Source organism: Rattus norvegicus, chromosome 3 (genome assembly GCF_021556685.1).
Source record: "Rattus norvegicus strain SHRSP/BbbUtx chromosome 3, alternate assembly SHRSP_T2T, whole genome shotgun sequence".
Classification (NCBI taxonomy): Eukaryota; Metazoa; Chordata; class Mammalia; order Rodentia; family Muridae; genus Rattus; species Rattus norvegicus.
Window position 1 is genome coordinate 98,933,541 of NC_141536.1, and position 15,073 is coordinate 98,948,613.

A 15,073-nucleotide genomic window follows, 5' to 3' on the forward strand; every position below is an offset into this window, starting at 1 on the left:
CACAAATGACTCCAAAACTGACAATAGGGTTTGGAAATGTACCCTTGGATTAATGTTGATAAACTCAGTTAATTGGGAGCCAAGGCTGCAGAGTACACAGCCCCAACAGTAACTGTTTAGCCCCAAGACACATCTGTAATGAGAACAACCGGGACAATGGCAGCCAGTGGCTCATGCCCATAATAACCCATGCTTTACAGATAGAAGACACTTCTTTAATTAAGCATCAAACTGCTGGGCTAAACTTGACATGCAGCCACCCAACCCAAGATATGTCTGTACCGAGGCAATTAAATCTATTCTCTTAAGATTTGCAAACATGGTAGGAACTCAGGGAAGAGACTCACACTTACCACGCTCACGGACAATGACTGGTGATAAGAGAAAAAAGAGGAAATACAAAGTAAGAAACCCATAAATACTATAACACACTTTCTTCAAATACATCTAGCTCCATGAATGCATCCATCTTGGATGCTGGCCTTAGCAAAGCTGCAAATAGAATTGTTTTTGCTCAAACTGAGCAAATCTTTGTAGATAAAATAGCATGCAAAGGCTCTGATCGGAAAGAGCTGAAATTTCAATCAGGAAGAGAATGCCCTTGACATTCATTAGTTACTTACGGGTGCCTTCTTCTGTAACCATCCCCAGGCCTTCAGCTTTATTCTGCCTCTCAAATGCATTCAAATCAAGGACACTTTTAATGGGCAAAAGAAAACAAAGTTCAGGGCTAACTGGTTATGCTGGGAAAATAGATTTGTAATGTCAATGAATCTACTAAGAGTATTTTGTCTCATTATCATAAGTAGACCAATACCTAGCAGCTTGGTTAAAAGCCTGATGGTCCCTTGGGTTTGTGCCAAGCACTGTGGTTTATGGATGTGATAATCATAGACCTTGTTCTGGGTATAGAGAGGCAGTGATCACTGTTCAGCTTGAATCTTTTCTTATGGATGAAGAGTTGGAAAGCCTTTCTGAATTAGAAAGAGGAGTTCTGTCTGTGATTTTGAACTCCATTACTACCCCGAGGCTGGAAACAAGATCGCTGTAGCATCAGATTACTTTTCAGGAAAGCCCCGTCTGTTTTCCCAACAGTTCAACTCCTTCTCTGATCTGACAAGCGTCCTCTGCATAAAGTTTTATGAAGATATTGCTCTTAGGGAGGTGTATGGCTGATCCTGTGAGGACTTTAGACATTGGCCTTAATTCTGTTACTGTTCAGAGATGTTGTATGACTAAAAAGACATGGGCACTCTTTTTCTTCTTGGGGAGTCATGACTTGGGAATTTTAAACAGAAAAGATTGAAATTTCTATTCCTATCTTTGCTGTTTTACTTTGCAGGTTTAAAAAAATATTTATTTTTGTGTTTAAGTGTTTGCCTCCATGTTTGTTTATGTACCATGTACGTGCCTAGTGCCCATGGAAATGAGATGAGGGTATGGGATCCCCTAAAACTGGAAGTATAGATAGTTTAAAGCCACCATGTGGGTATTGGAAACTGAACCTGGGTCCTCTACAAAAGCTGCAAGGGTTTTTATCCCTCCCCACCCCCCACATCTCTCCAGGCCCAGCTTTGCAGCTTTTCCCATCCCAGGCTGTGCTGAATAAAACTGATTTGCTCAAAACTCCAAGTGATCCTGCTCTTTTGCTATGTAGATCTTGCTGTGCTGGGTTAGGAGATGGGGCAGGTGGGGATTGACCTAGGAAAGGGCATTTGAACCTTGTTGTTTTGAAGCTTTGATTTCGAATTGGTGCCATACATGTCCTAGTCTCACCTTAGTCCCTAAACACCCATGTTGAGTGTTTTAATTTTGCCACTGCTTAAGTATTTTACAAATATGTGTTATTTGTATAATAATCGAACCCATTAAAGTGTCTTAAAACTTCTGTGAGAAGTCATCTTGCAATTAAGTTATGTCACTTGTCCCTCTGTGCTATCATTATAAATGAACTATAAGGAAATTTAGCAGTCTCAAGTGCTGTAACATATTAAGAGAACTCTTAGAGACCTAGTGGAAATTTCATGAGTAATGTAGAACTCGGCTTTCTTAATTTTGTCATCCCTGTGTCCACAGGTGCTATTCTATTTGATCTTCAATGAGTCAGGCCTAGCAATACTACATTTCCTTTCCCTGGGACAATGAACTAATAGACACACACACACACACACACACACACACACACACACACACACACAAACACACACACACACAGAGAGCTAAGTACAAGAGATTATGCTGCAGCTTAGATTGTTTCCTATTTACCCAATCAAGTAAGGTTGGCAAGGTTACAAAGTCTACTGAAAGAATGTCCATCCTCTAAATTTTCAATAGTAGACATCATGTTGTATTTTAACTCTTGATACTTGGGGCGAATGAGCTAGTAATTGTGACTATGGTTTCTTTTAGAATGAGTTTCAGACAATTCACAATACATAGAAAGTTAAGAGAAGGACACTTTTCAGAATGTTGGCTCATTCTGAAAATGAACTAGTGTGGTGGCCTTATACCTTTTGAATATTTATTCAAAAGTTGGTTCAACTATGATGGGTAGCTTATTCAATTAGGTAAGATCAACTGATAATTCAATGCTTTGCTATTAAGTCTGTATCAAAATTTTGTTCCAAGGCCAGGATGGACCTCTGTCAAAACAGATGTCTCAAAATATGTGCTCATCGAATATCCATTCAACTTCAAAGGATTGTTAAAGGAAAAGATTACAGGTTGTTTCATGGGTTTAAAGAAAGCAGCCTTCACTAAGAGTGAGGTGTACCTCCCCCTTTGCCCTCATTTATTTGGCTTCACTTTTGGGGGTATCCATATTCAAAGAAAAATGTAGTATACATTGATCATAAGAAACAACCTAACAGAAGGAAAGAAGGAAGGAAGGAAGGAGGGAATGAGGGAAGAAAGGAAGGTAAAGAGGGAGTGAGGGAGGGAAGGGAGGAGGAGGGAGGGAGAAAGAAGAATGGAAGAGAAAGAAGGGGAAATGAGGAGAGGGAAAGGAAAAGGAAAGGAGGGGAGGGAAGGGAAAGGGAGTATAGGGATTGATAGACTACAGCACTAGGAAGGATGTTTGTGGCTAAGGGAGATTAATATTTCTTCTCTTAATGTTTTTTAATCTAATCCTGAATTCTAGGGAACAATATCTATTTCCTTGGATTTTAAGGCAACTCCATGTCAATCTAGCTGATTTTGTACACTTCCATCTATCCCCCCTTTCTCTTGAATTGTGAAGTTTTAAGAATGGCGAGTAGTTTCCCTATATTTACCTGCAAGACTGCATAAGACCAGAAAGGCTTTGAAAGAATCCAGCATCTTTTTTCTCCTTTAAGTAATCTAGCATTTTCTGTAAAGGAGACACAGTTTAGAGGGAAACAATGAAAGCCGTCACAACTGATGATCTTCCTAAGTCCAATGGAGAAATGGCAGATGCCCTGCCACAGAAGCATACAAAAGCAGACTCTTGGTGACACATCAGAAGTACTAGTATAGTTAAGAAAATATAACCTCTACACCCAAGGCTCAGGGAGCATCTCAGAAGAGGCAAAAAGATTGTAAGAGCAAGAGGATGAGGATATCGGCTGAGAGACTGTCTTCTCTTATACAGTATAGGGAAGCTGCACCCATGACATCTGAACTGGGTTGCCTGAACAAGGTCTGAACAAGGCTTGAACATTAACAGCACCATATGGCATCCTCTAGTTTGGAGAAACCCCAGAAGGCCTCATTCCTAGATGAAGAGCTTCAATTAATGACCATAGGCATTAATGAAGGAGAATCAGTCTTTCCTGTGGATGAGCCCCTTGATAAGTTATCCAATACTAAGTGGTCAGCCCTAAAATCATACTGATGAGTCACACTAAATGGACTCGGAGGGTTATATTTATATGCTTATATGAATGCATACATGTAACAATAATTAAAGAAAAGGTGTGCATGAGTCAAACCATCTACTTGAGGAGTCAGATTCTATTGTATGAAGGCTCATTAGCTTCAGTATTTCAGCACAGTATAGCAAAATTTTGACATTTATGGGTTTATTGTTACCAGTTCTAATTCAGACACTGACTGAGTAGCAGCTGTCAATACTGACTGGCTCATGTGTTGCTCATTGGAGGTTTGGGTATTTTATTTTGTACTCTGAGAAGCTGATACAGGGTAAGCAAGTGCTTCATCACTGAGCTGTATCTCTGATTGTTGATTTTTATGAGACAGACGTTCACTCACTACATAGCCCAAGCTTGCCAGGAACTCAAAAATCTCCCAGCCTGATCTCAAATCCTTTACTTGTATTCCCCACTGTAATAACTTCAGCCTTTACAGCAGAACCAGGCATTCTCAGCAATCGGCAAATAACTGTTTAATGAATAAAGCACAAGTAAATGAATAACAGGTTGCGAATTGCCGTGGTTTCTCACAGTAAAGCAGCTCACAGGTTAAAGCGCCGAAATAAATACCAGAGGCTTCAGAAACATTCTCTGACTATTTACAATTCTGCAGAAAATCTGAGGAGAAATGCGATGTTTTGTTCCTTTAATACCAGGCTTTAAAAACCTCTTTATTAATACACACTTTGCATGCTGACTCCAGGCTATTGTTTTATCTGTGTTCCCAGCTACTCTGACATAATTGGCCACTAAGGACAAACACCAGCCAAGCCACTGTGGGTAGCCTTCTTGGAGCAAATTAAGCCTCATCAGTGCGAACTGTCAAGTAGAAGTACCCCCAGGAACTCTTCCCCATCCCCTTTGACACTGGATTACCTGTTGCACACCAGCATTGCCTCCGTTCAGAATGGCAATCCCCAGCTTCAGGGTCTCAACCACCATGGGGCTCATCTCACCTGCCAGGGTGAAGATTTGATTAAGTTACCATGGAACGAGGTGGTCTGTCATACCTGCTGGGCCTTCCCCAGTCTTGCTACTATGACTTTAGGTCAGGGTGCACTGGCTCTGTGGCAGTTACCTAGGGTCTACCTAGAAACAGGGACATCACCTTTGCTGGCACTTATCATCTGAAGGACCATCTCTGCAGCACCACGCTCGTGTAGTCGTGCTTGCTGATATAGTGTCTTTTGCTTCTCCATCTCCTTCTCCTAGGAAAAGAAGTCATGGAAAGATTTGCTCTCAGCCCCTCCAGTGTCCTCATCTGTACTGTCTGCCCCTGTTCCCCTTCAGTAAATACAATGTGGCAAAGTGAGGTGAGGAAAGATAATGCATATCATTTTGGATAAAGCAAACCTCTACATTTTATTTCCAGATATAACCGAGCTTCCTCAAAGGATATACCCATAATTCACTCACCCTTTAATGATGAGTTTTCCACTCTTTATGTTGATAGGTAACATAGTATTTTCACCTTTGATATTATAAAGAAAGCTATGATTATTATTTTTTTAATAGTGAAGTGTAGATAAAGGATATTTATTCAATGTGGCCATATCAGGAAGAGGAGCAGAAAGATCTAGTGAGCCTTCTCAGTCTTAGTCTTCAGGGTCCTAGTGTGAGACTAACTAAGCCATGCATGTCAAGGTCTAGACAGTCCATCCCTGCTGTCTCAGCTCGTCTCTCCTGCAAGGCCACCTGACAAGCTCTAAGTCTTTCTCCTGGAGACAAATTCTTCCTTGACTGCCTCCAGGGTTCTAGCTTTTCCATTTCCAGCATGATATTCCATGTAAGCCAACATTTAAGAGTTCTTATTTTCAATATTCTGTTATACAGGAAACATGCTTGGAGGCCACTTGAATACATTTGTCTGAATGTAAGAAGTGTCCCTGCATTTAGACTGCAGACACACTGCCACAGCTGGTTACCTACATTCATTTTTATTATATTTTTGGTTGTTTTGCCTATCAAAGGGCACAGGAACCTAAAATTGTAAAATTTTAGGAGTTTTGGGCTTCTGTACTGCTTTGAAATAAAACTACTATCAACCTGTATTTATAGACTAGTGTAGATGATCCCAAGGTCCTTGATTGTTCATTGTCGGCTGTTTAAATTTGTCCTTCTACCACTCCTATTGCTACAGTATATGGCAAGTAGAACATTCTCCATCAGAACAAGCCTAGTTGGAAGAGGACATTGGAAGTGGACATTGCTGATGAGTGGGTTGCCTGATGTTTGTCAGTCACACAGGCAGATGGCAGAGTTATGGCTAGATTTGTAGACTCAGATACAGCGGTACAGTGAGTCTCTAAATGGCAGTCATCATTCTGAAGGCCCAACCTATAGGCCAGCAAGGGCCCTGGTTCTAATCCTTATAGAAACTCACTTCGAATGTTTTTTCCTTGTCTTCCTCTTCTTCTTCATCCTCACCACTCTGACAGCTCTGGGTTCCATGGAGCAGGGAAAGGAGGAGACAGAAAACCAAGTTACAGGGGAGTCTAACGAGCACAGCTCTTCTGTGATGCTTTGCAAGGGCAGGGGACAGTCTATTATTCAGACTCCTCAGGCCCTCAGCACCTTATAAAACTAGGAACATTTTGATCGTTGCATGGGAACATTCTACTTTAAATGCCATTTCTGCAGCTACCAAGGGGTTAAGGAACAAGACAGAACAGGGAGCTCACATATACAATGGGATCTGTTTTAAGCACAGATAAGAATTTCCTTCTCTGGAAAAGTTCTGATGTAAATGAGAACCCAGGAGTACAGGGAGTTGTCGTTGTTAAGACAAATACCAGGACCATGATAGTAAGACTGGGCTACCTAAGCCTTAAGTTATCTCTTCGTACTGGGCTGTGAGATACAACAGAACAAAGAATACAAATTCCTGTTTGTCAACATTTTCCACCTTCCTGAATGCCTTTCTATCTGAGGACAGTTTCCTTGTGCGTATTCAGCATTCCAGAGTTTGTCAAACTCCTGGTGGGAATTCCTCTAGTTACCAAGGCTTCTCAAGGACATTGGAACCCCATTTTTAGTGTCTAGCATGTTTCTTTTGTCTGCACATGGACTGAAGAACCTGTCCTCTCCTGATTGCTGACTGAAGACACAGATAGTCTGAGTACCTAAGCCCATCTACCCAGCATTAGAACTGTCCTATGAATCCAGCCACCAGCAGCCATTATTTCTACAAAGTTCCAGGTGTCACACTTGTGGTGCATGAGCTGTGTGATACCTAAAACCTGTTATGACCAAGCGGCAGCCCTCTTGCTCACATGACAGTTTTACATGTCCAAAGAGGGCTAAAGATAGACTGTGACAGAGTGCTAGAGACCCAGGTATACCTTGGCCATCATGCTGGAATAGGAAGTGTACAGTGGGTCATCTTCCAATTTGCTGGAAATAACAGAGAAAATATTTAGCGAGTAGTAATTTTGGAGTCAACAACACAACAAAAAGCCCACTAAAAACCATTCCAAGGTAAATGAACCAGTGAACTCATCAGACAGTTTGGCTCAAAAAAGCTGAGTCAGTATTGACTTGACATGGAATTTAAGAGTAAAGCTAGAATTATAAGCTGTTTAATCTTTAGTCTGTCTTGTATTATGATGATGACAAGTCTGTCCTCTATATGTTTCCTGGTGGTCATGAACAGAGGCTCTCAGTTTTGAAATTCCTCACACTGTTTGCTGACCACTGTGACCTAGCACCATCCCTGACCTGGGGGAAGAACACCAGAGTGATGCTGACCTCCTCTCAGTGAGCGCATTGCGGCTAAAATGTAGAATGATCTGGTGAAGGGGGTCAGGTTGCTTTTCGGTCTCCTCTTCTTCCTCATCTTCAACCCTGGGAGATTTCTACACAGAGTAACACAGACAGATTTTTAGGCACAGGTTCCAGCAGGCATCAGACAGCTGCATGCGAACAAAGAGAAGGCAAAGCTCGAGGCTCAGAAAGGCATTGGACTGGAAGCAGAGAGCAAGCTCTCAGCCAGATGCTTATTTCAAGGTAGGAGTCTGCAGGATGCAAGGCCGGTGCAGACCGATGCATTTCTACCAGCCAATCAAAGACATTCCAATCTCAAATTAACTGAAATAAAAGAAAGCAAATGGCTGACTACAGGGAATGAACTACAGAACTCCCATGCAAGTTGTGGGCACCCCAGTTCAGGAGGGAAACCCCCCTGCTGTCACTTTTGAAACTGAGTCCCTCTAGATAATACATGGAATTTCTTCTGGAGAGCAGGTTAGAGATAGAAGTGAGGCAAAAGTCACAAATCTCTGGGACTTATGTGGGGACCAGTTGTATTATTCTAGATTTAAACTATCAAAAATAGCTTCACTCTGGACACTTGCTTTGTGCAAAGCTGCTATCTAGGTGTCACTTCTCTGTCTTTATAGAAAGGGAACCAGCAGCTGATGTTAGTGGCAACAGTAACATTTTCTGTCATGGCCCCTCAGAAGGCAGGGGCTTGGGGGTTGGGGGTTGGGGGTTGGGGGTTGGGGGTTGGGGGTGGTACTTGGTGAATATGTGAGATCTGAACAGGCTGTGTGAATGTTTGGCAGTGGAGAGCCTGCCTGCGCTCCTTCCCAGATTCACGCCAATCAGGAAAGTGGGAAGACAAAGACAGCACCTTTCTTACCAACAGGACTATGTGGGGAAAGTAGGGGACCTAGAAACAAAGGGAAGGAAAACGGGGAAGAGAGGTTTAAAAGAAGAAAGGAAGGGAGGAGCTAAAGGCACAGGATGATAGGGAAAGGACAGAGAAGGACAGGAAGAAAATAAGGAATGAATAATAGACCAGGATTAGCACAGACAGCAAAGGAGAAACTGGAGTGATAAGGAGAAGAGAGAAGATCAGGGAGGCCTTATCACACTCCCCCACCCTCAGAGACACGATGAGGCTGCTTCTTTGTATTTCACTTCAAGCGGTTTCAGATATGAAGTCTATTAGAGACAGTGCATGCCAGATTTTTGGAGGGCCGACTCAGGGCTGTGAGGTGCAGTAAAGACGGTTTTATAGAGGCATTTTCCCCAAAGCAGAGCTATGATTATGGACGTAGGGTCTTAGCAGAAGGGAAACAAGACAGGGGGACCTCCTGCAACAGATGGTGCTCAAAACTTAACTTGGCAATGAAATCCCCAAGACATAGCTGTGCAACTCAAGAAACGTTAGTTGTTAATGAGGGTGGAGCTAGGGGTGCGGATGTTATTAACACCTCTAATTGAAGTTTCGTCCTCTGGCTTTTAGGACCATTGGCAACATCATCCTGAGGTTTTACACAGTTATTTCTTTTCCGATTGATTCTCTGTGAATGCCAGATTCTCACAGCATATATAAACACAAACACAAAAAAGCAAACCCATTCACACCCATATCTGCTCCCAGTTCATTCAGTACTTACAGCCAAATCCTGTACTAGTTTCTCTTCAAAGGAATACGCCTCTGTTTCTATCCAAAATCTCTGATAGCCATGGAGGAAGAGGTTAATAGAGCGGTGCCTGAGTGGGAGGGGTGAGAGGGGGGATCAAGAGAGTTGTGGGACTTGTTATTTTAGATTGGGTGGTTAGTGGTTAGTAAGCAGGACAGACTTTTTGTACAATTCCCATCTTCTGATTGGTCAGGGCAGTCAGTAGCTCATGTCGTACCCTATAACTAGGTAATTCATAAATACTGGAGTACCTTCTGATCACCAGAGAGCACGACACAGCATCCCCATTTAGTTTTACTGGGTCACTACCACATTGCCATTCTAGTGAGAAACTGCTAATTAGATTGAGTCGGAAAATATTTGCGTCAGATAGCAATTTAGTCATTCTTTTAGATCGGTCATCTGTTGATGTAATACAAGTGAAATCATGCTGTAGTTTAGTGTCAAGCTAAAACCTTAACCTCAGCCTTCCTGCCTTCCCCCATTCAAAGAACAGCTCAGCAAGGAGCTCCCGAGTTCACTCAGGAAGGCAAGAGCTGGACATGCTGTGCCATAAGCGTGTGTCCTGTGTACCTCTGAGATCCTGGTTGTACTCTGCTGTTTTGCTCATGCCATTTCCTATAAGCCAGATTGACTTCCTGGAAAGTTAGTCACAGAAACACATCTACGTGCTATGGTCGGCCTTGGCGAAAACAAGACAGGCCGAGAATGAAGAAGAGGGCAAGAGTGGCCATTGAGTGTTCTGGTAGAACCAAACCTTGCTGTCTCTCATTAAAGTCTGACCAATCAGAATTTTACCTTAAAAAAGAAATTGTACAAATGTATACTCTTGTGGCAACATTGACTCATGGCCAAGAACGGAGGCATGTGCACAGAATAAGCTGATGTCTTTTAGGTTACGTTACCATTAAAATGGGTATTAGTCTGTCATACTGAGTTTTTTCATTAACCTTTTCCAGCCAAACACGTTGAAAGGTGATCAGGAAGAAATTGTTAATTTTGTGTCTGGAGAAAAGCATACAGGGTTTTCTTTGAAACACCAACACCAGGGAAACAGCACCTCTATAATCAGATAAACCCCTTTCGTCCTTTAGTCTGGAAGATTCCATGGTGCTTAGACAATCCCAAAGTAGGGAAGATCTGCCTCCATTGTCACCTCCCCAGTGAGCTGGCTGCTATGAAGCTGTCTTCACGCGAGAGAGGATCCCGGCAACTGTTCTCCAGCGATTGGCTTAAGGACAGCATGCCTCACACAGATTTCTTAAACTTTATCTGGCACGTGTAGGTGCAGGGATACTGAAGGAACACCCAGATAGAAAGACATGGTATCAACATAATTTTTAAAAGCTTGTTTTTTGAGAGGAATCACTTCTGCCTGGCTGGCCTAGCCCTCGACAGGTGTTTTTAGAGCTTAGTTCTTCAAGGTACATCCTCAGGCAGGAGGTCTGACCGAGAGGATGGCAAACGTTTTTTGATATTTTCATCGTTTCCAGAACACAAATAAAAACCGTACACACCTCTCCAATGTTAAATGACTGTCAACCTCACTTTTCTGTCAGAACTTCAGCGTCCCATGTACCTATGCTGACTTCCATTTTCATCTCTTCATCCATGAATTCCACTTGATTTTTCCTGTTGCTTTATTCCTCTCCAAATACAGCAAATCTGTTATCCTGGGCGGGCCCTGTGAGGCAGGTGTATATCTCAGAAGCTATGACTGCTCCGTCTTGTAAGAACCTACATGGGAAGACTCCCTTCGTTCAAGGCAGGGTGCAGGATATTTTGGATAAATGACAGCTAAGAGCCACCATTTGATGTGGGTGAAGCCGAAGTAGAGGATGGGCCCTGGTCTCATAGTCTAGACAAACATTGGTGTGTAGGATTCAGAACGCTTTTGTCCAAGTCAATTGTCCTTAGTCAGGTGAGACTGTTCCTAGAGACTGGGAAGTTGACCAGTCAAAGCTTGTCACTCACTCACCAAGTTTGCAGATGGATAATAAACCTGCCCTCACCTACTCTCCAGTCTACCTTTGAAGAAGGAGGTTGTCTTATCACCTGACATGCAGATCAAGTCCTAGTGGTGGGCACAGGCCTTGCCTCTTACTGCTGTTACTACAGTATTGCTCTGCAACGCCCTCCGAAGGCCCTGCCTTGAAGGCATCGTCTCTGCTGTTACTGGGACTCGGGAGTTGAAGTCTACAAGTTGAAGTCTAGTGGTAGGAAGCAATAGATGCACCCTTGAAGGGGATATTAGGACTGTTACCCCCTCTTTCCGCTTCCTTTTCTGTGAGGTAAGGAAATTTGCTTTATCCCACACTCATTCCCATGATGTTCTGCTTCACAACAGACTGAAAATGATGCCCCCAAGTGAGCATGGACTGAAGCCTGTGAAACTATGATCTAAAATAAACCGTTCTTCCTTTTAAGTTGATTTGCCTCAAGTGTTTTGTGGTAGTGGAAATCTTACTAACACAGATTCCTTATGTTGACAGAAGATATGCTACACAGTTTGAGGAAAAAAAAAAAAAACTAATCCCTCCACCCAAACGTCACATAATTTTTACTTCAAAGTACAAAAGACCAAGATAAGGGCATTGTGCTCCTGACTAGCTTCTGGGTATCTCTAACCTTTCTTCCTTCTTTTTCCTTTTTAGACAAGGTCTTGATACATAGCCCAGGCTAGATTCACATTCATGATCCTCCTGCATTTCCTGAGGGTTGAGGTTACAGGCATGTGGCACCACATCTGGCTACCCCTTTTTTCATCTCGATGGAAAATACACTGTGATAAAAGATGCTCAGGTTACCGTTTTGTTTGTTTGTTTGTTTGTTTATTTGTTTTTTCGTCTGGTGAAGAATAGCAAATTTTGTCATTTCACCCAGTGCCTGAGCAGGGATATGATGGCATTTGGGCTAAGGTACTTTAGGAAATAGTTCCCCATTTCCAGAGTCCTTTATGTCCTCACAAAAACCTTCTCTCAGCAAAAGCAGAGAGCCTCATTGTGTGTTGGGAGGCTGTGAAAGCCCAGGATGAGGCATCCTCACCTACCTCCCTACTTACCTTGACTGCTTAGTAGACAATGTAGTCTGCAAGGCTCCAGAAGCCAAGGACCCCAATTCCTACTGTTAGGATCAAGTGTAAGGACCGTAAGAGAGCTCAGTTGTAGGAGAACACTTTAATTCCTATCTTAGGCTCACCTGACAGACAGTAGTGAAGGAGAACCTACCTGGGCAGATTGTAGAGTGGAGCCATCCTGAAACAGGCCACCACTGCCCGTTTCCGTTGCTTTGACAACAATTTATGCCACACAGCCTTTTTGGACCTCAAAGGCTGTTCCACCTAAGAAGAAATCATGTGAGCAGGTACATAGTAGGCCAACCTGAGAGGCAGACTGAGTAGGTCAGACAATTAACTCTGAAATAATATTGGTTTTGCAACTGAAGTTAGCAAAAAAGTTGCCAGCAGTCATTCTTGTGTGACAGTCCTATGTTTTCTTCATTTTCTCAGATGCCACTAGACACGGATTGCAGTTTTACAAATGGCAAAGAGCTGTAAAAAGTCTTTTGAACTCATACCAAGAAGTTGTGAGGAACACAAGGGAAAGCTGAAGGGGCTACATCTATGAGGCACCAGGCAACATTTAGGGGTGATGGGGGATCACCTCCAGTGGCTGCTTTTTGCCTCAAGTCGTCTCCTATAACGGAGAGCTGAGGACAGGGAGGAAGTTTCTGTCCTCCAGGGCAGTCTTGCTTATACTCTCTCAGAGTAAGCACCCATACCTGCTCCAGGTGGAACAGAGCCGCTGAAATCCTCTGCACCCGCTCCACCGTCTTTTCTGGATTAGAAGGCTCTTCATTCCTCAGAACGTCTTTGTAGAGGTTCAGTTGCCATTTCACAGCGGGGTCATCAGACTGAAAGTTGAAGCACATCCACGAGCTGAGCCATTTCTGTGCCTCTTGTGCTCAGAAATACTTTTAGTCCTACCAGGGTTCCATATAACAAGACTCATTTTTATTATATTTTCCTTTCTCCCTCCCCTTTCCCTCCTTTCCCTCCCTTATATTAAAATATATTATGTTATTATGTATGTATTGTGTGCCTAACTCTTTGAGCATGTGATACGTGTGTCTGGGTGCTTGTGGATGCTGGAAGAGGGAGCCTGGATTCCCTGGAGCTGTTGTTACAAGTAGTTGTGAACTGTGTAATGTGGGTGCCAGGAATTGAACTTGTGTCTTCTGGAAGAGCAGCAGGTGCTCTTAACCACTGAGCTCCTTTTCTTCTTTTTTATAGCCAACAACGTATAGATGCAATACATGAACTTCATGTTTCCCATCCCTTTAGCTCTTTATGTTACATTTTGAATGATTTCCATAAAGCAATCTTCCAATTTATTGATTCTGTGTTCAGCTCTGCCTACCCTATATCTTATGCCTATAAGGTTTAATTTCAAGAGTATATATTTGTATAATCCTTATGCTATCTTTTTTAAAAATTAAAACCATTCCCTCCTTTTTAAGGACAATATTGTGATTAATTTTTTGTGGATTCTATTGCTTCCTTTGTCTACCTAAACTGTATTTGTATTTAAATTTCTTTCTGTTGGTTCCTTACTGCTTTTAGCATTTCCTTACATGCTTTGAATCTTTTCAGTCTATTCTGGGGAACAGTTTTATGTATTTACTTTTTACTACATTTTAGTGAGTAGAGACCTTCCAAGTGGGTTTACTGTTGTCTCTGAAGGAGTCTCATGAACTTCTCTGGCGTGAGGCTAATTTTGATCAATCCTATATTCCTCTACCTTTAAAGTCACTGAAACTCTACCCCTAAGGCATGCATCTGACTGAAGCACCCAGAGTTCTCTCCAGGAAGCTGACTTCTGCCTGTGACCGGGCAAGATAGTGCAAAGGTTCCTCCATCATGTATTCTTTTTTTTTTTTTAAAGTTTCAATTTTTTTTATTGCTTCATCCAGTCATGGGAGTGCTGGATCATACCACAGTTATACTTTAAAATTTTTCCATCATGTATTCTTGCTGGGGACATTTTCAGGTTTATCTAGAATTTGATCTCCTTGATAAAGGATCCCAGGGAAAACTACCCATCTCTATTCTAGGAGACAAAGGTCAGGATGTCCTAACTAACTTCTTAGCTTCTGTTGAACTTCCTGTTTGCATGGCACCCCCTGCAGCTAACCACTTACCTAACCACTTAGCTTCACCCCTTGCTGCAAACTGCTGCTTTTGCAAAGCTCCCTGCAGCTGCTAAGACAGATGCTAGAACATGGCTTTTGCCTTCTAAAAAACCCTGTGTTCTGGGCACTTAGAGCCATCTCGAGGTCCCATAACACTTGCGTGTGGTCCCAGCCAGCTGGAATAAAGACTTTCAATTGACAATACACTGCATCTGAGAGATCTCTGGTGAGCTCCCACAGATTTAGAGCTTCTTATATTTTTGGTTGTGAGCCTAACCTTTAATGACTGAGCCATCTCTCCAGCCCAGATTTAGAGCTTCTTAATATGATTTTTTTCCTAGAGTATTTTATCTACCATTGCTATTCATTTTTAGGGGAAAGAATCAGTACTTCTGTTTTTCCTTATTCTCAAGTTTGCACACAATGTAGTTTGAAAACAGATCTGTTCAGAATTACAGAACTGGAGAAATCTCAAGTTGCCTTTAAATTCTGTCTACTTTTCTAATTTATTTATTTACTTATTTTTTACCCAGGACACAAACTGATTTTGTTTCAAAAACTTTC

At 42.3% G+C, this 15,073-nt stretch overlaps 1 protein-coding gene across 3 annotated transcripts in view; it reads right to left on the minus strand.

The window, feature by feature from the left end:
• Ryr3 (ryanodine receptor 3) overlaps positions 1-15,073 on the minus strand; it is a 553,860-nt gene that overhangs the window by 34,039 nt on the left and 504,748 nt on the right. For 2 of the 3 annotated variants that reach the window (XR_015684544.1, XR_015684543.1), the window contains exons 72-81: positions 13,100-13,231; positions 12,547-12,659; positions 7,638-7,744; positions 7,232-7,283; positions 6,274-6,330; positions 4,999-5,098; positions 4,767-4,846; positions 3,273-3,349; positions 624-697; positions 354-371 (exon numbers count right to left, since the gene is read on the minus strand). Coding sequence is in view for 1 of the 3 variants with exons in the window: in XM_087655160.1 (XP_087511286.1) it covers positions 354-371; positions 624-697; positions 3,273-3,349; positions 4,767-4,846; positions 4,999-5,098; positions 6,274-6,330; positions 7,232-7,283; positions 7,638-7,744; positions 9,293-9,389; positions 12,547-12,659; positions 13,100-13,231 (907 nt within the window). In the remaining 2 variants the exon portion in view is untranslated. Of the gene's footprint in view, positions 1-353; positions 372-623; positions 698-3,272; positions 3,350-4,766; positions 4,847-4,998; positions 5,099-6,273; positions 6,331-7,231; positions 7,284-7,637; positions 7,745-9,292; positions 9,390-12,546; positions 12,660-13,099; positions 13,232-15,073 lie in introns of all 3 variants that reach the window. The other variant, XM_087655160.1, reaches the window with a different exon arrangement.